General features: G+C 36.3%; 1 protein-coding gene across 2 annotated transcripts in view; it reads right to left on the reverse strand.

Annotated features, from left to right (window-relative positions):
- Frmd3 (FERM domain containing 3) overlaps positions 1–25,473 on the reverse strand; it is a 183,494-nt gene that overhangs the window by 68,792 nt on the left and 89,229 nt on the right. For both annotated transcript variants that reach the window (XM_041632472.1, XM_041632469.1), the window contains exon 4: positions 5,370–5,448. In XM_041632472.1, coding sequence (XP_041488406.1) covers positions 5,370–5,448 — 79 coding nt within the window. The remainder of the gene's footprint in view (positions 1–5,369; positions 5,449–25,473) is intronic.

Here is a 25,473-nt window from a genome sequence, read left to right on the forward strand (position 1 = left end):
GATATGAAGTTACCCATGATTTTGGGGGATCTTTAAAAGTGTTTATGTGCATCATTTATAGCTGAGTTAGTGAAACAGCAAAACAGATGGCTACCCTATTTGGGGCTGACATCGTGCAAAGTGTTCCAGGACTGAATGGGGCAGAAATGCAGAGGGAGGGTGAATTTACTCTATCTTACAACATGAACTAGAGTATTCTGCCTTTCGTATTCCTTATCCTGAGGCCTTCAGACCTGGATGGAATCCACTGGCCCTCTGTGGCCTCTTACCTGAAGACTGCAGAGCCTTCCAACCTGCCTAAAGATGCAAACTAATTCCTTATAATAAAGTTTATGCAAACACACATACATAGTCACTCATGTACACATGCGCGTACACATACACACACACATGCACACAAAACCCACTGTATGTTTCTGTGGGAAAACCCCGAGTAAATACTTCTACTGTTTAGTAATTTGCCATACTCAGCATTATGAGCCAAAGTATAACTTCACTTTAAAGATAAAGTCAAGGAATGGAAAACCATAGAGGGAGATTTGTATTCTAATCTCATAAGGGTTTTTCTTGGTCCTGGGCATGGGAGCTGTCAGTTCTGGCGGTACAAAATTGAAATCACAATGGACACAATGAAGGACTCATCATTGCCTTATTGGTGTTTTCGTCACATGGATCTTCTTCTTCTTACATACTTTATACTGGGCACTGTTCGAGCCATCAGGGTATTAGCGACACTTGAGAGATTCAAAAGACAACCTGTTCCCATTTAATACATAATTTATACTAAAAAGATAAAGCAACTAATAACTTTATTACAGTTTGAATTAATAATCTAGACTAGTTTCCTGCACTGAAGCCTGCCAACTTTAATCAGCACATTCATTACCCAAAGATATTGTTAGAATGTTACTTAGATTCACTAGGTAGACAGGATATTCATAGCTACCTGGAGATTCTCTATCATGAGCCAGAATTTGAATAATAAGTTTCTCAATCTCCCATGAACATAAGAATCACTAGGGGACGAGGGCTCTTATTCTTAACCACAAGACAAATGAAAATTAAAGGTACGTTGAGATTTCCTTTTATCCTAGTCAGAATGGATACGATACATAAAAACTAATGATGACAAATGCTGGCTCTGAAGTGGGAAATGGGAAGCACTTAATCACTACTTATAGGAGTGCTTACTGGTACAGCCACTATGGAAATCAGTGTGGTGGTCCCTCAAAGAACAGTAAATGGATCCAACATATAACACAATATACCACTCTTGGGCATATATCCAAAGTTCTGTCCTAAGAGTAGGCTGCACATTTTGAAGTTATGGGCAAGTGAGGTCACAAATACCCCCAAGCATTGCATGCTATTGGCAATGCTCTTGGTTCCCCTCAAGAACTTGATGATAAGAGCTAGCTACTGAAGACACCACATATTTGAATCTTAGAATATGGAAAAATCAAGATGGTGTGGACCTGTAAACTTTTCTACTGGTTGGCTTTCAAAATGCTGTTGAGGAGTTGTGCCAGTCTACCAGAGATCAGAATAAACATTGATTATAGTCAATAGTGTACCATGCAAGACACAATGCCTGTGCTAGCAAGACATGCCCACTAGAGCAATAGTGGCTTGAACAACATGCAAACAAGTAACGCTTTTCTGATTGGATTTAAAGCCCGCTCCACAAGCTGAAACCTATTTGTCACAATTATGGGACTGAGAAACTCTGACTAGACAGTTTTAGGTCCTAGGAGAGAACCTACTACTCCCACTCTGCTAAACATATATTATACTAAAACAAATCTTGATGATTTATTATTACACCCATAGATTAAGGTATCTCTCAACCTTCATCAGAGATGTTTCTGTTTGCACTAAATGATGATCAGAGCAATGACCCATAACTGGCCAAGATGCAAGGAGTAAGAGACTGAAGAATAGTCAAAACTAAATGGAATATGTATATTGTCTCCCCTCTTCCAAAGATGATAGAAAGAGTGTAAGAGCCAGATATTGTTGATGATTATAAAGAAATATTGTCTTTTGGACACAGAAGGGAAGCTGTACTTATGAACTCAAAGCTGCTGTGACAGGATACGTTAGACTTGTTAAGTCCAAACCAGAGCAAACTGCAGCATGGGAAGGAGAATTGGGTACAAAGACAAGCAATCAGGCAAAGAGTTATTGACAATTGTTGACTGCTGGGAAAGAGTTTTCTCTCTCTCTTTCTAAGAAGGTAGCTCCTGATTATTCACTGTGCTCCAGCAGAAGGGCACACATCTCAGAATATCTGAACAACAAAAATTGGTCTTGAGTAAGGAAAAAACCCACAAACCAGGATGGGAAGGGAAGTGGTGTAGTTATGGGAGTAGCTGGAGAAGGGTGGTTGGAAATGATCAAACTCATTACAATATTTTCAAAAAACTAATTTAAAATAAGATTAAAGAAAAAATACCAATTCTACATTTTTATGAATAGTACCTTAAACCCAACTAAGTCAGAATCTGGACTTTTATCAACATTTGAGAATTTATGTTCATTATTAATTATAACTAAAAAGTATTAAAAGTTCAAATTTTCACTAAAGAATGAATGGGTAAAAACTGTGATACACACATACACACACACACATATATATATACATTCACAATAAAATATTATTTAAGCATAAAAATAAAATACCGGTAGATACTAGAGTTATTAACTATAATTGTTTTAATTTTAATATGAATAAAACTTTTGTTAACAACTGACTCATTCTTTATATTAGATTATGACAAATGTCAATACTTCTTTACCAGTTGGTTGTCCAGTACCAAGTGGTCGGTCTTGAAAGCATATATGTAATTAACATTATATGGACTGGCCAGATTTTATTTATAAATGTATATGTACACACCTGTATGTATAAGAATACAGGTGGGGGTTCCTTGGACTTCCCACAGGACAGGGAACCCTGATTGCTTTTCGGGCTGAGGAGGGGAGGGGGACTTAATTGGGGGAGGGGGAGGGAAATGGGAGGCGGTGGCAGGGAAGAGACAGAAATCTTTAATAAATAAATAAATTTAAAAAAAGAATACAATAACAATTACTAAAACATAGGCCATGAATCTGAAGGAGAGCATGGTGGAGAGGCAAATGAAGGGATTAGAAGGAAGAAAGAGAAGGGAGAAATGTATTTACAGTGTAATATCAAAAGCAAAATAAAATAAAAGAAGATAAGAGATTTAGAGAAATAAATGACAGAAATGAATCATTGTTTTTGTTTTTAATTGAAATTTAATTTTCCCCTTTCATTTAATTCCTTCAACCGCTCCCAGATACTCTCCTTCTAACCTCTCTCAGGGCCCTTCTGCTCTCACTATGATAGTATTTTTTCTTTGATTATTATTGTTACATAATACACATATTTGTATATGATGTTCAAATATACACATATTTACATGTTTATAACATATACATAAAACAATACACATAGTCTCTATATATGCGCATGTATGGGTATATAATAATATATGCATGCGTGTTATTATACACATATAGTAACATATGTATGTATTTTTCTAATTATGCTGGTAGTATATTCAAGGAATTTTGAATATTAGTATATTTAAGACTTGGGATTTTGGTGAGGTCCTAGGTGTGTCATTTGTTATTTTGTGCAAATTCTTTGTAGTTTTTTATTGTTGTTATTTGAGGTTTGGGGTAGTGTCTATGTATTATTTTAGTTTTGTGTTGTGTTGTATGTTATTTATTTATTATTTATTTATTTCTAACTCATTGTACACTTCTGTCTGGGTATATACTTAGAATTGAGGAAAAATTAATCAAATAAATTATAAATAAATTTAAAAAATTTAGGCCAAATCAAGTAACAGACATACTTCATGATTTCACTAATATGAGGTATCTGAAATAGACAAATCTATAGGCATAGAAAATACTTTGTTTGTTGCCTGGGACAGATCATAAAACTGAAAATGACATATTTGCGTTGACAATGCTGAAGCATGCATGGGTAGTCTGTACATGGCAGCTCTGTTGAACTTGTCCATATTGGTTTCACGGTCTAAAATGATGAGGATGACTGACCAGGTCTAATGTATGTTTTTGATTTTTTCTAATGGGAGTAATAAATATTCTAGAATTCAATAATGGTAGCAATTATCCAGTATTATGAATGTGATTGTAAAATTAATATGTTTATTAATTTAACTCAATGAAAAGAAAAAATAAAAAAGGATTACAACGTAACATTACCTAAAATATCTGCTACATATTTTTTCTCTTTCATTTTTCACATACACACTCATACATTCACTTACATGCATATACATTTATACACACATTTATATGCACACATACAAACACAGATTACTCATAGTTACATATATACATATATACCTATATATACACGTACATACCTATACATATGTGTACACATGCAAACAGAAATATACACACATATACACCACATACACTTGTATGCACACATCACACTTACACTTTCATTTTCTGCTCCTGTACTGCCAGCACAAAACTCATGAAATGGCTGTGGACAAATTAATCACATAGCACAGCTATCTGCTCCTTTCACTCCTTATGGGCAAGTATCACCATAGGCTACAGATGACAGAAAAGCAAAATCTGCCAAGCTCTTCCCACTCCACCAGCCAATAATCAGCACAACATGGATCTGGACCCATGCAGGCTATTGTTAGCTATAATTGCATATGACAATTTTGATGTCACCAAATTAGAGACTCAGCAAGAACTAAGTGCACAACAGCTTCTTCACATGTACATCTAGAATCTGGGAATCTTGCTCAGAAACTTTTACATGGAAAAAAGTTTTCATGGAAACATATCTCCAAAATTAACTGAAAGTAAACCCAGCAGAGAGAGTTGAAAGTCTGGGAAGCAGACAGTTCAGAACTGGGCTGAGAAGAGTGCACAAATGAAGGAAAGTCTAGCTGTAGTTCTCATTTATCAACTGGAAAGCCAGACAGTTAACTGTCTATTCTGTCCAGAAACCTGTCTTCCAGCAAGGCTTAGATCCAAAAGACAGAGTAGGGCTACCCTCTGCATCTGCTCACATCTGCTTCTGTTAGCATCCCATTGTCAAATGTTCTCTGAGTGCCTCCCTCTTATAACCATTGTTTTCTTGTACAGATAATACTTTCCCAATGACAATGATTCTCTAGAAAATATCCCAAGATCATCAAGAATAAGAGGAACACAATGCTGACTCCAGAGCCTGCTTCCTAGAGGAGTTCTGATGGAAATAATAGGAATGTCTAGCCTTTAAGATGGTAGAGACTCTGACTGGATACAGGTGGCAGAGTAAATATGCAGAAACAGAAAAATACCTTGTGAGCTCTTCTTTAATCTTCAGGGGTTCATGTGGGTAGAATTTCACTCTAAAGCACATGGTGTATGGTGGATGAGCTGAAACATCATAAAGAAAAGATGTGAGATAAGCGGCAGAAGATCACAGACTCAGTCACACACAGGAACATCAGCCATGCAGCCTCCCAGACTAGCAGTCAAAGGAGGGGTGTTTAAACAGAAAATAACATGATGGTGACACAAAGAAAGTGCTTATAGCACATCCAGAGGAAATGCAGAATGCAAGCAATTGAGGAGGAAGCCCATCTTTCCTCATCCAACTCACCTTTATCCTTTCATCTCTCCAGGTTACAGGTCCACAGGAGTATTTTCTCCTGTGATACTTCCCACCCTCATGCAAAAGACAAACTGCCAGACAGCACCATCTGGCTTTTGGGTGCATGAAAGAATGTTTAGTGTATAAGGTGGAAAATTGTCATTGCACGTGTTCTTAAACCAAAAAGATAACTGAGATTTTAAAGAAGTTAGCCACATAGACACATGTAGGTTTTTATTATAAGCTATATATATAAGATTAAATGGAATTTTATTCTCTAATGTTTCTTTCAAGGTAAACAGAGCTTAAATCATCACCAGACAGTAAACAATATTTGAACTATTCTAGATGTAATTAAATTTGTTTCATAGAAAGAACCACAAGTTTTAAGTATGACTATACAATGAAGAAAATTCATATAGAAAATAATTATCACAACGATTTTATAATTGAGCTGGTGAGATAGCTTGGCAAAAGAAGAAGCGGACCTCTGAGCTTGAGGGCCTGAATTCAGTCCTTGAGACCTCCACAGTAATGTGGAGCACCAACTCCTGCAAGTTGTCCTTAGATATTCACATGCCATACACCAGATAAAAAATAATTATAGCTAAAAACAATCTAATAGAAAATACACTCATCATAAGGACAGCACTTTTATGTTAGCAAAGAAAATCTGAACACATACACAAATGAGTACACACTCATAAGCACACAGGAATCAGTATGCTCTTTTTATGCCAGAAATTTCTTGGGTTGTTGATACCAATGTGTTCCTGTGTTCATAGATTTAAGAAAGAAAGTTCTTGATGAGTTGATGCATACCTGCTGCATTTCATCTTTCAGGAAGCAGAGGCAGGAAAATCACCATGAGTCTGAAGCCAGACTCATCTACACAAGAGGTCTAGGTGAATGAGAGCTATTTAATGAGACCCTATATCATTAAAATCTAATTAAAGAAAAGAGGGACTGAGTAGATGACTCAGCGAGAAGAGTACTTACTGTGTAAGCAAGAGGACCCAAGATAAAGTTCCTAGTACACACAAAAGTCAGCCTGGCTTTGCAAACCTGCAGCTACTGTGCTGATGGGCAGATCTGGGTGGCTCCTGAGTTTATAGGCTAGTCAGTTTAGCCAGATGGTGTGTTTCAGGTTCAGCAAACAAGCCTGACACCCACCCCTTCCCCAAAATGGTATAAAATATTGAAAGAAGACAAACAATGTTCTCCTCTGGCCTCCAAATGCATGTGAACGGTGAATGCATATACACACCCAAGTACATATACTGTACACGCCATATACACAAATAAACACAATGACAAGTAGTATATTTTCTCAAGTACTTGGAAAAAAATGGGCACTTTTCATATGACAATAACACAACTTAGAAAAATACACTGAGTCTCAAGTCATTCATCCTTTGTATCTAAAATGTAAAATATTTTATCTCTGAACATTATCTAGAATTTATTTGATTTTTTGAAAAAAATATTTAAATTTTGAAACTAATGGATTTTGATTTTGATTATAAAATATTTGTACTTTTTATTATTTTTATTTTTCAGATTATAACTAGTTAATTTCTCCCTTTCCTTTCTTCCATTGGAACATACATTTAACAGAAAACTATTTTTACATGCAAAGAACAATTTTACCAAAGATTGAAGAGGATAATTTTCTCTATTTTGTGCATTTCTTCCTCCTTTATTGTATATTAAATCTTTCTAAGTGCAGTTTTAACATAAGTGATCATTATAGAGACAGATAAACACATAGATAGATGCCCAATACAAGGAAAGATAGGTAGGCCATTATCCTTCAGTTTATTTCTGTTCCTCACCTTTCATTGTTCAATATCTCATCAAATGCAATCTCTCCTCTTACTATTAACAAATTTCTTTATATCTATCTTTAACTTTTGTGAGAAAAAATATATATTCCCATATGCTTATATATGTGGAGGAATTTTTAATTATTCTCTCAAAAATAAATCAAACCATGCATGTTTCTTTAATTTCTTTCCTATAGAGGTGCACCTGCCCTTTCCTCTAGTAGGGTAGATATAATCTTTATACAATTCACTTTCCATAAGTTGTAAGAGATAATATTATATGCAAATCCAAATTTACTCACATATTTGCCTTTAATTATCATTTAGGTTATTTTCAAATTTTTATAATTAAAATATGGTGTGGTATGCATTATTTTATATAAGTCATGATACACTTCAAAACTGGAATGGTTGGGCCAATATGTACTTGAAAATGTTTCAAAGATACAGAAAATTAATTTCCTCACTGGAGGCAAAGTACAAGAAAGGCGAAAACAAAAGGTGCCCTCCAAGTAGGGCCATACTCTGCTATGACCTGGGCTTATTGTTTCCTACAGTGGTTGTAGCACATAGCTAAGCTCATCACACACAAGTCAAGAGTAAAGATCTTACAGAGAAAGATATAGCTTCACAGTAACCATCATTGAGTATTCCTGAGTAGAGGAACATCTCTACCCAGTCATCCTTACTCTAACCCAAAGTCTGACTTTGTCATGTAAGAATTCTACCTTATTAGAAAACAGTGCTTAGAGTACTACAGTTTTTGCTTTTTTAAAAGTTTTAAAATATTTATTTAACTTATGTGTATGACTATTTGGCCTTCACATATGTATGTGTATCTCCTCTGTGCTGGTGTTTGCAGAGGCCAGAAGAGTTACATTTTAAGGGCAATTGTTTGGTTTTCTTATATTGTCATAAAACCCATCATATTTTACCAATATTGGACCAACATCATTGGTTCCATGCAGACAACAAAATAGAGTTGTTTCAACTCTCTTTACTACAGAAAAAAACAAGGTGAAAAAATAGCCATCTACATATTGTTGTTGTTGTTTTCAACAAGGAGATAGAGGGAAGTCATTTATACTTTCTAGTAGGCACTGCCTTAGGGTGGTCCTGATATCTACCCATATCACCTGTATTACTGCTGAAAAGGAGCTTGTCTAAGTGCTAAATAATATCTGGCACTTACTGTTTGGAATATGTTCAAGGACTTCAATTTCCCTCTAAATAAATGCTTCTCCTCCTAAATAGATAATAAGCTTCTCTGCCCAATCTGGTACCCACATCTTTTTATTCTTTCACTTCAAAATAATGAAATGAGGTAAAGGGTAATTCTTACCTATGACAAAGCAGGCAGAATCAGAACAGAGAATTGGGGCCCAATCCTAACTGTGCCATCATGAAAAGCCATTGTGAATTGTTTTTAGGCCAGTTAACATTGTCCCTCCATAGTTTTACATCTCTGCTTTGGTACTTAGCTTCAGCAACCATCACAGGGCACACAGGATGGGTTATGGGCTACCATATCCCTTTTAAGACAGGACCCCAAGCTTTAAAGGGAACTTCCAGGAGTGTCCTTGAGCAAACACCTATCTTTTCTACTTCTTGTTTTGAAAGAGAGGTTTGGATGGATCTACCGAATTTTTGGTGTATTTACAGGAGACATTAGCTAAGCATAAGATTTCTTCTTAGGAAACATGCTATTATCAGGAGAGACTTAAACAGAAGTTATAAATGGGAGGGAAGAGAAGGGAAAGTGTAATTGAGCCATGTAATTTGTGTGTATGTGTTTGGGGGAGGGGTGTTGACACTCTCCTAGAGAAGCAGCAGCAAAGGGAAAAATATGCAAAACCCATTTTAAATGGCAGGATCATACAAATGCTCTGGGAAACACAGGAGTATCTACTGACTGAAAGACCAGTTATCATTTGAGGGAATATCAGTGGTCCCCTTTGCATCAGCAGATCCCTAAATCCCCCTCTTTTGGTAGTTATTCTTTTCAGAAATGATTTCCTTCTCTTCAGAAATATTTTTTATGCATTTATTTGTTTCTTTAAAAATTCATACAATATATTTTGATCAGATTCTTGAAGCCATCCCACTGAATTCAGGAATGAGACAGGGCTATCCACTCTGCCCATTCCCTTTCAATATTGGGCACAAAGTGCTATCTGGGGACTTTAAAGGGAAACAAACAGGGAAAGAGTAAGTCAAGTTATTTCTGTTTGCAGATGATATGAAATTTTATATAAGACATTTCAAAAATTCTGTCAGAAAACATGTAGAAATGATAAACAAATTCAACAATGTGTCAAGATAAAGATTGAGCTCATACCAATCTGTGGTTTTACTACAAAGCAACAACAAACATATAGAGAAAGGAGTCATAGACACTTCCACTCTGAATAACATAAAAAATTATCTAGAAATAAACATAATCAAAGAGGAGAAAACCTTGAAGATCTAAAGAAAGACATAGAGAAAGACATGGAAAATGGAAAACACATCCCATGCTCATGGATTGGTAGAATTAATATTGAGAAAATGACTATTTTACAAAAACTATTGACAAATTTAATATAATCCCAATCAAAATTCCCTTCTGATTCTTTACAGCAATAATCATAATTACCCTCATAATTATCATCTCCTAAAATTTATATGAAATCACAAAAGTTCACAGAGCCAAAACAATCCTGAGCAAAAAGATCAATGCTACAAGGGTTACTATTTCAAGCCTCAAGTAAGGAGCCAGAGCAATAAAAACAAGATTATACTGGCAGAAAAATAGACATGGATATCAATGGGACAAAACTGAAGCTTCTGTCACAAGAACACATCACTTCAGCCACTTAATATGAGACAAAGTTGACAAAAGCATCTCATGGGGAAATCTAAGCATCTTCAATAAATAGTGCTGGGAGAATCAGATGCCCACAGAGAGGAGAATGAAATTAGACCAGAATCTATCGCCTAGTACAAAAATGGATCAAAGACACAAGTGTGAGACCCGAAACTGTTAGAAGGAGACACAGGCAGCCCCTGCAGAATATGAGTGTAGGAAAAGACTTTCTAGGAGGGGACTTTATCACCAAGTCAGAGTGAGATTGACAGCTGGGGAACCTGCATGAAACTGAACTAGACCCTCTGAATGTGAGTGACTGTTGTGTGACTTGGGCAGTTTGGGGCCACTAGTCGTGGAACCAGGATTTATCCCTAGTACATGACTGGATTTTTGGAGCCCATTCCCAATGGAAGGATGCCTTTCTCAGCCTAGAGACAGCAGGGAGGGCCTTGGTCCTGCCTCAAGTGACCTGATAGACATTGTTGACTCTCCATGGGGGGCCTCACCCTCTCTGAGGAGTGGATGGTAGTGGAGTGGGGAGAAGACAGAGGGAACAGGAGGACTCCAGGGAGAACTGGGATTGGTATGTAAAATAAGATTGTTTTAAAAATAAAATAAAAAATTAAAAGTAAAAAAAATAGTCGCTAGCTGACAGGTGAAATTTCATAACATTAAAAAGATGTACAGCTAAAGAAACAACCAAATGAGTCAAATGAGTGAAGACAAGTTCCACAGAACTGGAATCTTCACCTTCTATACATTCCACTGAGAATTGACAAGTTCCACAGAACTGGAGTCTTTGCCTTCTATATATCCCACTGAGAATTGACAAATTCCACAGAACTGGAGTCTTTGCCTTCTGTACATCCCACTGAGAATTGGACTGAGAATATATGAAGAACTCAAAAAGCAAAGAGTCAAACAAAACAAAACAACGTGTTCAAAAATACATCTGATAATAAAATAGTTTTTATTTTTTAATTTTAAAGTGTCATCTTTTTTTATTCATTCGTTTGTTTGTTTAAAAAACTATCTTTTCTCATTTTACATACCAATCCCACTTCCCACTAGCTCCCCTCCTCTCATTCCCTCCACATCCTCCCCATCTCCCATCCACTTCTCAGAGAGAGTAAGGCTTCCTATAGGAAGTCAACAAAGACTAGAACATTGCTTTGAGGCAGGACCAAGGCCCTCCCCACTATATCAAAGTTGAGCAGGTAATCTCTCCAAAGAGAGTCAGGTTATCTCTCCAAAAAGCCAGTACAGGCACTGGGGATAAATCTTGGTCTCTCTGCTAGGGGTCTCACAGTCTGCTCTAGCCATACAACAGTCACCCACATTCAGAGGGACTAGTTTGCTTCTATGCTGGTTCTCCCACTGCCAGGTCAGAGTCAGTGAGCTCCTATTTGCCCAGGTAAACTGTTTCAGTGGTTATCCCCATAACGGTCTTGACCCCTTTGCTTTCATTATTGTTCCTTCCTTTCTTTGACTGGACTTTGGGAGCTCAGTCCAGGGCTCCAGTTTGCATCTCTGCATCTGCTTCCAACAGTTTCAGGATGAAGGTTCTATAATGACATTTAAGACAGTTACCAATTCTGATTGGGCAAAGTCAACTGAGGTTTCCTCTCCACAATTGCTTATTGTCTTTGCTGGGGTCATTCTTGTGGATTCCTGGGAATTTCTCTAATGCCAGGTTTCTTGCTAGTTCCATAATGGCTCCCTCAATCAACTTATCTCTTTCCTTGCTCTCCCTCTCTGTCCTTCCTCCATCTGGACCATGTATAGGGTTTTTAAAAAGAAAAAAAAATAGCTAAAAGAAATCTTCAGGGGCTGGAGAAATGGCTCAGATGTTAAGAGCACTGACTGCTCTTCCAGAGGTCCTGAGTTCAATTCCCAGCAACCACATGGTGGCTCACAGCCATCTATAATGAGATCTGGTATCCTCTTCTGGCATGCAAGCATACATGGAAGGAATGTTGTATACATAACAAATAAATAAATCTTTAAAAAAATCTTCAAAAATGTTCACTATCCTTAGATACTAGAAAAACATTAATAATAAGAACTTTAATATTTCAACTTATCCCAATTAGATTGGCAAAGATCATCAAACCAACTGACAAGTGTTGACTGGGTGGTGGGAAAAAGGAAATCTTTATTCATTGTTTGAGGGATTGTAAACTACTCCATCTTCTCTGGGTATCAATATGAAGAATCTTCAAAAAACTAAAAATAAATCCATCACATATCCCAGACATATCTTTTATTAGCATAAGCCCAAAGGACTTGACATCCCACTGCACGATACTCACTCTGCCATAATCACTCACTGCTACTCTATTCACATTAGTTAGAAATGAAAGGAACATAAATGTCCATCAATTGATGCATGGTAAAAAAAGTGGTACATTTGTACATTGAACTACTATCTAGTTGCAAGGAAAAATGAAATAATGATTTTTACAGGTAATCAATAGCTCCAGAAAAGATTATATTGAGTGAGGTAATCCACACCCGGAAAGACAAATGTCACACGCTCTCTTTCATCCTAAGCTTCTAGCTCCAATCCTTCAGATTTAAGAATAACAACAGAAACCAGGATAGTAAAAGATGGATAATTGTTAGGGTGTGTGTGTGTGTGTGTGTGTGTGTGTACATGTGTGTGTATGTGTTGTGGAGGCAATAGAGCGAGGAATAGCAAGGGAATACTGTCTTATCCCACTTCTGCTTTTCTTTACGCATTCTATTTCTACTTTCATATATTGCATAGCACTGGTGCAAGTAAGCCGATGGGTGGTGTAGGAGGTCCTTCCTTGTTGCTTTCATCAGTTAACAAAGAAACTGCCTTGGCCTGTTGATAGGGCAGAACTTAGGTAGGCAGTGAAGATGGAACTGAATGCTAGGAGAAAGAAAGGTGGAGTCTTGAGACGCCATGGATCCACTGCAGGAGATAAACGTGCTGGAACTTTGCTGGTAGACCATGACCTCGTGGTGATACACAGATAAATAGAAATGAGTTAAATTAAGATGTAAGAGTTAGCCAATAAGAAGTTAAAGTTAATGGGCCAAGCAGTGATTTAATTAATACAGTTTCTGTGTGGTTATTTCGGGGCTAAGCTAGCCAGGTGGCCAGGAAGAACAAGCAGGCCTCCTCCTATTATCATCTCCTTCTTACTACTAATGGGGAAAATAGGAAACAAATCAAGAAAGTTATTTTTGGTATTTTGGAGTTAGTATGACTTCCATTCTTTACCTTCTGGCTTTTCACAGTCTTCATTGAAAAGTTAGGTGTCTTGTTTTTATATCTGACATGGTGGTTTTTACTTGTAATTTTAATATCTTTTTTTTTACTTAGAACTTTCATCATTTTTTTTGTAGGAAGTTTCTTTGCTGGTCTAGTGTACTTGGTCTTTTGTTTCCTCTTGCATACTAATAGGCATCTTTCATTAGATTAGGAAATTTTAATATTTTGCTACAAATATTCTCTGTACATTTGAATTGGATTTTTTTCTCCTTTATGCCGATTATTTGTAGATTTGGCCTTTTAATAGTGTCCGCTATTCCCTAGTGTTTTGTGCCTGGGTTGTTTTAGATTTAATCTTTCCTTTGACTTTGACTTAGCTATCCATTTCTTCTACCTTGTCTTTAAGACCTAATATTTTCTCTTCCACTTCTTTCAGTCGATTATTGAGGCTTACTTCTAATCTTTGTTATTTTTCCTTTTGAGTTTTTCAATTACAGTTTTATTTCAGCTTGACTTTTCTTTACCAGTTTTATTTCTTTGTTAAATTTGGCTTTGATATCTTGAATTGTTTTTGCCATTTCATTCAAAAGTGTTTTCACAGTCTTCATTAAGGTATTTATTCATATACATTTTAAGGTCCTCAAAAATAGTCACAATTGTTATTTTGAAATCCTTTTCTTGTATTTCAGCCTATTACAATAGGGGGTGCTCCTTCTAGAGGAGGCATATTGTCTTGTTTTTCCTGTTTGTGTTTTCTTGCTGGGACCAGAATCTACAGTTATGATGTTTGTAGTGGGTTTTGATATACAGGTCTGGTCTTGCCTTTATCGGACAAATGGCTGTTTCTTTGGTTGAAATCTGACAGGTTGTTGATCAGAAGAATGATGTTTGGTTTTTAGTCATGGCAACTCTGTGTTTTAGGGTTTAGTCTCCATTAAGTACAGATCATTGCAGTGGGTCAGCTAATTTTAGGTTTGCAGGCAGGGGAGGGCTGATTCTGAAATTTGCTTAAATAGAACTTGATGTCCAGCTCCACAAAAAGTAACATAGGTAGAACTAGGGATACTCTCTCTGGCTTTGGCCCTGGATGCCAGTGAGTTTGAAGTGGATAGAGGTTGGGTGAGAGGAGGGGCTGAGGTAGTGTGAGTGACAGGTCTCAGAGTACTCTAGAGAGACCAGAATGGATCAGTGGAAGGAAGGCACTGGTAGCTACCCGGGTTCTTGACAAGTATGTGCCTGTGGGTCCCTGGAAGAGAACAGTGCAATACTGCCTTTTTGAAATATAAACATCACTTACCATATTTTCTTAAAACTTAAAATGAAGAAAATTTCCTGTAGTCACTTCAACGAGTAACAGAAAAATGAGAAAATCATTTTCAGAATACACATAAAGTTAGGAAGATTATCATATAATTTTGACTTATAGTTAGACAAAAAATTCCTCCTATAATTACCTATAAACAAAGTTCACACTTAGAGCTCATAGCTCTGACATCTCATAGGAAATTCTTGTACCTAGAATAGGCCTGGTACTGCTCTTATCTGGAACTTGTTGAAGGAAGAAAAATAAAGTGTCATAGATTCACCAGGCCCTACAGAAACATTACAAAGGACTCAGAGTTACAACTTCTAATGTCTAAAAATGTGACACTTGCTTTCTAAGGGAGCCCAGGTTAAACATTGAGTACTCTCAACCTTTTCTGTACAACTGATGCTTTTTATCTTGGACAAATGACATTCGCTGCCATGTATTTTTATGAGAAACTTTCAATGTGGCTGTTCCTGTTTGCTGTGTATCTGACAGGAACAGTGGTATAATGAGTTCATTCATGCTGGATGCATAAAGAAATGACATGATGGCAGATATTTGCATGTGTGCATGGTGCCATGAGCACAAACTCATCCAACAAAGAGGTATCCTAGAGTATGTAGGAATAAACCAGTTACAGCAGGCTCCAGAAGTGTTGGCTTTCTTTTAGTTAAAAATCATTATTATTGCTATTATTGGCATTCTCAATAGCAGTGATAAGGAATCATTGCCATTGAAATAATTGCTGCATTTTTTCTTTTTTGAAAGCAGAGATGATTTCTCTGTTTTGTTTGTATGGTAGTTGCTTGGTTTGGGCATATTAAATCATGCTGAACTTGTATTCTTCTAGTTACAGTTCTCTCTTAGACTTGTATCAAACATAGGCACAGTCATTGACATGTATGCCCTGATGGTCAGTCTTTGAACTCGCTTAGAAGAAACAGAGCTGTGAGGAGTTGCCTCCTAAATACTTAAGGCTAGAATTCTTCAACCACCTCTATCTGGTCATGGCCCTAAACGAGACCTTGGGATCAAACTAATGTCTTCTCAAATTCTCACTTGAATAAATTGCTCTAGACAAACTTAAAACACTCAGTTTGTTGAACTTCCATGTCCTACTGCTTACCACAAAAGTTTATTTGCCCAGGAAATAAGGCATTTGCTTGAGGATGAAGCCAGAAGAAAATAGCGTCACAAACCACAATCCCAGAGAACTTAGACAACAATGAGGACACTAAGAGAGACTTACATAGATCTAATCTACATGGGAGGTAGAAAAAAACAAGATCTCCTGAGTAAATTAGGAACATGGGGACCTTGGGGGCGGGTTGAAGGGGGGAGGAGATAAGGCAGGGAGGGGAGCAGAGAAAAGTGTAAAGCTCAATAAAAATCAATTAAAAAAGAAAATAGCATCAAATTTCCATTTTTAACATGAAAAGCAATTTAAAACAAAAGCCAGAGATAGCCATGAAAACAGCTCCAATCTCTGTACATAACAGCACTACAACATGAACTTCTTTTTAACCAAGTTTACTTATGTATATGTGGGTACTATAGAAGCCAGAAGAGGGTGTTGAATTCCTTGGAATTTAAGTTATAATCAGTTGTTGTCAATCAGAGGATGATGCTTAGAATCAAATCTGAGTCCTTTGGAAGAGCAGTATCTTAAATACTTAGCCATCTCTCCAGCATTTACCACTTGATTTATTCATTTATTGATTGATTCATTAATTGATTGATTTTTAAAACTTCTAAAGGATGACTGCTTCACTGAAGTTACTTGCATGACAGGTATTTGCATCCCAGTATTCTGAGGAAGGTCCAAAAGAGACAGAATGAAAGTGACACACTCAAACAGCAATCAGAATAATTTCTAACTACCCTAAGGCTACAATCAGTTTCCTAAAGATAGCTGTATAGTATGATGGGTAATAGCATATGCTAACATTTTGGATAACCTGGATAGCCTGGAATAACCTGAAAATGTATGAGAGGGATGCCTCCTTCATTCTAAAGGTCCTTTGCAGAAAATTCATCTATAATTCCCATAAACACCTGATCTTATGCAGACTCGAGAGTTGGAATAAATTTGATTTTGAGAAACTTAAGAATACCAGTAACACCATCTGTATCACCATCTGTCCTCAGAAACAGCTGGAAGAAATCTGGCCAACAGCTAAAAACAAATAAACCACATCATATCATTCTTCAGCTGGATTTATGCCATAAGGATCAGTTGGAAGTGATCTGGAGGGCTTTTCACATGGAATTTCATATTCATTTACCGTGATGGAGAGTATATAAGAAAAGGAGTAGAATTTAGCAGATCTTGAATAAGATCTGTTACCATCTAAACTCTCCTTTATTAACAGAAAGCAATGGGCAATAGGACTCAGATGAACTATCCTCTTCCGCTCCACATAGCTACATTCTAATTCCACATTCTCCCGTCCACCAAAAGTGACCAGAGAAATGGACCCCAGTTTTATGTGGGCAAATGAGTAGAATGTAACACTCTCCAAAGGGAGACACTTGGACTTCCAGGAATAATTAGAGACCTGTCCCCATGTCAGTTCTGGGACTACAGCAATGGAAGGAGAAACCAGCAAGCTTCTTTGGAGATTTGTGGCAATTTAAAAATAATTTTCAAAATAGCAATTAGGAAAATGCGAATCAAAGCAACTTTGAACTTAATCTTACCTCTGTCAGAATTCCTAAGAACAAAACAACCAACAATTGCTGAATAGGACGTGAAGAAAAGAGAATCTCTTGACACTGTAGATTTACAAACTGGTCCAATCACTCTAGAATCTAATCAGCATGGAGAATTCTCAAAAACAAACAAATAAAAACCTACCATATAACCCAACTATACTGCCCCTGGAGATATTTTCAAAGGATTTGATATCCTACACCACAGATATGCTTATTGTTTAATTAGGGACAACATGGGAATAATCTTAATGTCCTTTAACTGATGAACAGATAATGAAATTATGGCCCATAAACATTACAGAATACTATTAAACTGTAAAGAAAAATGAAATAATAAATTTTGCAGATAAATAGACAGACTTAGAAAATATACTGAATGAGTCAAAGACTCAGAAAGACAAACATCTCGTGTTCTCATTCTTTGGAGGCTCCTTGCTGGAAATTTTCAGATGTGACTATGTATTATGGAGCAATTACAGAAACCAGAAAAGTAAAAAGAACCACTGTGGAGGAAAGACTTGAGATACAATAAAGAGGGGAATAGAAGGGTATGAGTGATCTGATTTGGGAATGGGAAAAAAACAGCTATCATCTATTTAAACGGGAAAATAGCATAGACATAGAAGAAAGAAAGAGGAGGATAAAAATAACAGTAAGAATATTTGAAAAAGTCATAAGGAATCATAATATTAACTATGTACCTACTTTTATAAAATAAAAGTCTCTATAAGCATATATTGCAGTTTCATGAAATTTTCCCACTTATGCAGCTTTCCAGATGCAAAGAACACCTAACAAAGATCCCAACAGCAAGCAAGACAAGTGCTCTTTGGAATTGTTGGTCAGTGCTGTCCAAGAGACTCTCTACATATTTCAGGCTATTGTTATTGCTTTTGGTTGCTCCCTTCTGATAGAGGTGGAAGGCAAGTTCATACTGCTGAAGATACCATGTACTTCAGAAACAGGGACCAGGACTTCTCAACTAAAACTGGCCTCAAAGCCTCTCCTCCCGGGACTAGTTTCATAATACTGAAGGCATTATAAAACCTTCTATAGGTGGAAACAATCAGTAGTACAACCCAGTTTGATGCCTATGAACCATAACAATGACCAATGTGGCAAATAACTCTAAGGGTGCAGTAAGGAAAGCATACTTGGTGGTAACCAAGACTCTCAAATTGGATTTATGACCTGCCTAGCAAGAGAGAAATCATGCCTGGTACTAGAAACCCCACCAACCACTCAGTGCTATTGAAGTCATAGAGCTTACAACTCAAGAGACCATACAACTGCTAATTTACTAAACAGGCATAATCACTAAATACATTTGAAATATTTGCCCTTAAATCCACTGACAAGAATAGTCCTCCTCTATTATCAATAAAATGTTTCTTTGAAATAAATGGAGACCATTACAGAAAACCATAATTGATCAAAAATGCTAATTTGTGGAGCCCAGTCCTGATGGATATATCTATGAAACAATAGATGCACCTAAGGCTCAGGGAACATTGAACAAGAGCTAGTAAAAAGATTGTAAGTGTCATAAGGTCAGGAAAGATTAGCAAGGAAAACTCTTTTGACAAAAAATAAAAAGCCATTTGCAGATGGATTCACAGCAGATAAACAATAGTTTTACATTATTTAAAGAAATAAAAAAAAGAAGCAGAAAGAATGATGCTAATTTCTTTCTATGAAGACAATATGACTCTAGTATCAAAATCAGTAAAGATACAACAAAAAAAGAGAAGTGCAGACAATATCCTTGATGAACACAGATGCAAAATTCCTCAAAACAACACTCACAAACTGAAAATGGAAATATATAAGAAATGATAATCCATCATGATCAAACTGGCTTCTTCTCTGTGAGACAGACATGTTTACACATATAACAATCAAAAATTGTAATGAATTATAGACATTTATATAGAAATATAAAAATTATATAACAATCTCAATAAATGCAAAAATATCCTTTGACAATACCCAACATAAATTTGTGATAAAAATTCCACAGAATATAGTTCTATATGAAATATATTGCAATTAATGATGGCCACATGTAAAAAACAAACAGACTACATCATCCTAAATGGAGGAAACTCTCTTTCTCATTAAAATTGGGAAAGAGAGAAAGCAATATATTATCTCACTCCTTTTTATTATAGTGCACAAAACAGTAACAGGAACAATAAAGGAAGAGAAAGAAATCAAATAAATAGGAAAAGAATAGTCAAACTATATCTTTTTTCATCTGATTTAATACACAAGAGATTCTCAATATTGAACTAGAAAACTTATAAAAAAGTCATCTACAATTTCAGCAAAGTATCAGGATACGATAACAAATAACTTTTCTATATACCAACAACAAACATCATAACAAGGAGATCATGGAAACAACTCCATTAACAATAACCCTGGAGAAACTAAAAATATCTAGGAATAAACCTAATCAAGGAGGTGAAAGCCTCTGCAATGAAAAGTTTAAACTCCAGAAGAGAGAGCTATATAGGAAGATGCTAGAAAAATCGGAAGATCTCCCATATGCACTGATTGGTAGAACTAATATGTTAGAAATGACCATTATACCCAGAGTGACTCATAGACTCAATGGAATGCCAATGAAAATGCCCATAACATTCTTCACAAGAATAAAAAAAAAAGGAAGTATAAAATTAACGTGAAATCACAAAGAACCTGACAGAGCAAAAGCAATTTTGCTTGGGGATGAAAACAATGTTGAAGGGATTACCATTTCAGATCTTATGTTATGTTACAGAGTCATTTGAATGAAAACAATAAGAATCACAAACAAACATGCAAACACACATAACTGAAGCCATATAACATTTGACAAATATGGCAAAAAACATACCCTGGGGAAATGATGGTGACAAATGATGTTGGGAAAACTAGACATGGAGGAATGAATCAAGAACCATGTCTATAACCCCCACAGTAGCTAACTCCAAATATGTCAAAGACCTCAGTGTGAAAGCTGAAACACTGAAACTATTAGAAAGAAAATGCTAGAAAAAAAGATTAAAGTGTAGGAATGGATGTTCAAAATAGAACTTCATTTGCCTAAGAAATAAGGACAATAGTTTAAAAGTGAGACCTCATAATACTAAAAAGCTTTTGTATAGCTAAGAAATAGTCCATTTGGAAACAAGAAAGCCAGAGTATGAAAATTTCTTTGCTGTGTATATATCTAATATAGGATCATTATTCAGATTATATAAGCATTCAAAAAACAAAAAGTAACAAAAAGACCTATTAAAAATAGGCTATGGGTCTGAACAGAAAGCTCTCAAAACAAAACATAAAAATAGGTAAAAAATATGTCAAAAATTACTAATCATTCTTAAGAATTAAGGAAATGAAAAGAAAAATATCTGAGATTTCATTTTACTCATTGACAGAACAACCAACAACAGATGCTGAGTATGTGGGGAAAGGGAACTCACATTTACTGTCAATGGGACTGCAAACTATTGTGGTCATTCTTGAAAACTGGGAAAAACTCTCAGAATCTATTGTATAATCCACCTATACCTTTCCTTAAAAAATTCCTTGACAAGTTCCTAAAAGACTTGATATCATACCCTCAGACACTTGCTCAGTTGTGCTCATTGCTGTTCTATACAGAATAGCAAGGTAATGAAAAATAACCTCTATTTCTTTAAATTGATAAATTAGTAAGGGCAATGTGGTACATATACACAACTGAACAGTATTCAGCTGAAAAAATTAAAGTTATGGAATTTTCGGGTAAATGGATGGAACTAGAAAATATATTATATAAGGCAAGTCTGACCAAGGAATAGAAAATCCACCTTTTCTCTCTCATCTGTGATTTATATCTCCAAATCTTCAGATGTGTGTATAGAATGTGGAGCAACAGCAGAAACCAGGATAGTAAAAAGTAACCTTAGAGAGTAAGGTTACACAGGGAATAACAGGATAGAGACAATATTATGAGTCATGGTTGAAGACTCAGGCACATTGGATGCAGATCTGGGAGCACATAAGTTGGATCTTACCAGAATAACTCCTCCTGGAAGACTAGCTTTCATAATACTGGAAGGTACAGTGTCAGTTATTATGGGAGAAAAGCAGTCAATATTCTTTTTTTTTTTAGCAGTCAATATTCTTAATTACCTGAGATTCCTATGAACCACAGAGGAGCAAGAAAAGACAACTCGAAAATAGTATAGTAGCACTTCTATCTTAGTGGTAACCAGCAGCAGTTTAATTGGATGTAAAACCCACTTAATAGGAAAAAAGTCATGCTTGCTATTGGAAAACTAGATGGAGTTAGTGAAGTTATTGATCTTAGAAGGGAACACACCACTGCCACTTTTCTGAACCATTACATTTCCTAACTAAATTCTAAATATTTGTCTTTATAGGTACAGACAAGAGCAGCCCCTACCCCTAAACAAATAAGTTTTACTTTACAGCAGATAGATATTATTACAAATAAAACCCAAACAAAGCAATTAACCAAACAAAGCAAGCAACAAACAAAAAGCATCTGGTCAAAGAACAAAGGATAACAAATCTTGGAGTGGCTAATTCCAGTGAATACATCTACAGCACAACTCCTGCACTTATGACTCAGGGAATATCATGGAAGAGAGGTCAGAAGGACTGCAAGAGTTAGAAAAACAGGAACTCTGTTATGAAATTAATGTCTTAGAAAGTTATACCTGAGAAGGTACACCCATGATACCTCAGCGATATGAATCTGTAAATAAGACCTGAACAATGAACTAGTAGTCATGCTAATGTGGAAGGGGAAAAATCTCATGGGACATCATACCTACAAAGAAATAAAGGAAATGCTGAGAAAGGGAGATTTAGCTTCCCCTTGTGATGAGCCACTAATTGCTTCTCTAAATCAAGTGTTCATTTCTGAAATTAAAACTTGGATGAATTAAATGACCCAATAAAAGAAAATGTCACAGCAAAACAAACAAACAGACAATCATTCAATCAAACTCTAAAATGAAATTTAAAAAGTCCAAACATGCAAAAAATAGGTATAGAATAAAGAGAAGAGACACAGGTCAATAACACAGCAAAAAGTTTCAACAAAATCAGAAGAAAACCTTCCCAATTTATGGAAGATCATAGATTCCTTCCCATTAATCACCCTCTAGTCACCCTACACACTCTGATTACATGGCTACTGCCTTTAGGGATTGAGACCTCCACCCACATCTTTTCCTTGCTTTGAGACTCACCAAATCACAGACTCATTAACCCTATAACTGGCACATGTAACACAGAGACACAGGTAATCAATGTGTAATCTCTGGTACAAGCTCCTTACTTTGGTCTGTCTGAGGTTGCTTGCATAAGAACCAAACTTCTGGCAAACCCCAGACTGAGCTTCCTTTGCTATAGCACAGTCTCTTGAGCAGCCTGATCCTGAAACAGGATCCATTTTTCTAAAGCTTACAGGAAATTCAGCTTTAAAGAGAGGCACCACTTTAAAGCAAAGGAATGGAAACAGTTATTCCAAGTAAACGGAATCAAGAAGCAAGCAGATGTAGCTATCCTAGTATCTGACCAAATGGACTTCACTATAAAACTAGTCAGAAGAGATAATGAAGGTCCCTGTATTTAAATCAAGGAAACAATTCATCAAAAAGACATTATAATACAAAACATATAGGAACCAAACTCTGATTCTCCCATTTTCCTAAAAAGTGCACTACTAGAATTACAGATACAGATGAACACTAACCCATTAAATATTACTAGGTGATTTCAATACCCCACTTTTCCCAATAGACAAAAACCAAATAGAAACATTAGAAATAAATGACATATCCACCAAGTGGACCTAACAGATATCTATAGAATATTCCACTCAAACACCAAACCATCCTGATCAGTAGCTCATGGGATTGTCTTTTAAAACTATTCAATATAAATAAAATTACTGGAAAACAACTTAACTGCTTTAAAATGTCCAAACAGAAATATCAATTCTGAGAAACAAAGGGGGAAATAAGCATTACTTATCTTTTCTCATGTGTGTTAATTTATTTTTGGCATTATTATTTTGTACAGAGCCTCCATTCTACCTTGAAGGAGATATGTGTCTCAACTCTCATCCATCCTCTTCCCAACAATATGGTCTTTCTGGACTTCCCACACCTGCTGCTGTAAGCTATGATCTTCTGGTTAAGTTTCTATCAATTTATCAAAAGCCAGAGTCATTTGGGAAGAGGGACCTCAACTGAAAAAATGCTTTCAAAATATCTTGTTGCTTATAGGCAATTCTGTTGGTCTTTGTCTTGATTAATGATTGATGTGGAAAGTCCCAGCCCACTGTGGGACCTGGTCTTGGACCTTGTCCTGGGTTGTATCCAGTATGCCTCTCTCTCTCTCTCTCTCTCTCTCTCTCTCTCTCTCTCTCTTTCTCTCTCCCCCTCCCTCTCCTTTATAGCTTTTGCTTCAGTTCCTGCCTCCAAGTTCCTGCCTTGAGTTCTGACGCTGACTTCCCTCAACAATGGATTTGATGTGGAAGAGTAAGACAAATAAATTATTTCATCTTTAGATTGCTGTTTGGGATTTATTCCAGCCACTGTAAGCAAGATAGGGCAGAAATTGGTGTAAGGTTCATAGATAACACTGAGACATATCTGCCCATGTTGTTTTGGGGAAGACTATAGAAAGACTTTGGAAGTTTGGGCTAGAAAAACCATTTGATGATTTGAGCTTAATGGGTTGTTTTGGAAGTACTTGAAAGATGATACTGTTGAGTAAAATGCAGGTGATGAAGCCCTGGTTTGTGAAGTTTCAGAAAGAAGTGTGAGAGTCCTTCAAATACTCTATCAAGGCTGTGCATGAGATACTTTGAATTAAGAATATGATGATTCTAGCAAGCTGGGGCTGAAGGATTGACCATGGTTAACAAGAGACCAGCATTACTCAAGTGAAACCTTTGGCTTACTCATTCAATGAATGCTGGTTAGAGCTGAAATATGATGATTATGAAGAGAGTCATCATGAGGCCAAAGTCTAGGAAGTTTTTTTCTCACACAGAAATGGGGGTGCTGAGTGGGAGCTAAGATTGCATTTCAAGTTTGCAGAAAAAAAAATGGTAATGTTTCAGAGTCCATTTTATATTACTAGAATTGGTGGTATGAAAGCTTGTAGTATTTTGATATTATGGGTCATGGAAAGAAGCTGAAGCTTAGTACTGCACAACTATAAGCTAAACAAACCCTTTCTGCCTGAGTTACTTTTGGTTATGTGTTTAACATAGCGATAGAAAGCAAACTAGGACATCTTTTCAGGTCATCGTTCTTACATTGATCAGAGTTGGTCCTGAATGGTGCAAGTTGTGTGTGTGTGTGTGTGTGTGTGTGTGTGTGTGTGTAGTGGGGAGTGAGAAGGGAATGGGGGACAGACGAAGAAGAAGAGTGGAAAGTTAAGAAGTTTATATGCTAGCTGTTAGTCTACAACATGTATTTATTTTCTCCTCTCACTTAAAAAGATACCCCCCCAAAAGAACTCATATTTGTGAAAGAAAATGATTGTTTTCTTTAATAGCAAGTGGTTTGACACACATATATCTGGTTTCTTGTGGCAAAATTATTCATCACTTTCATTATCAAGCCTTGGGAAACTTGATAGGAAGGTATCCTAGTTTGCTTTCCATTTCTATGGTAAAACACTGATCAAAACCAACTTGGGCAAGAAAGGATTACTTCACCATACAATTCTGGACCACATTTCACCAGGGAGGGAGGTCACACCAGAAACTCAAAGAAGGAACCTAGAGGAAGAAACTAAGGCAGAAGCCCTGGAAGAATGCTTCTTATTGGCATGTTCTCAATG

This window comes from Microtus oregoni, unplaced genomic scaffold, assembly GCF_018167655.1.
Source record: "Microtus oregoni isolate MIOR12 unplaced genomic scaffold, Mior012 000041F_ref0000270, whole genome shotgun sequence".
Taxonomy (NCBI): domain Eukaryota; kingdom Metazoa; phylum Chordata; class Mammalia; order Rodentia; family Cricetidae; genus Microtus; species Microtus oregoni.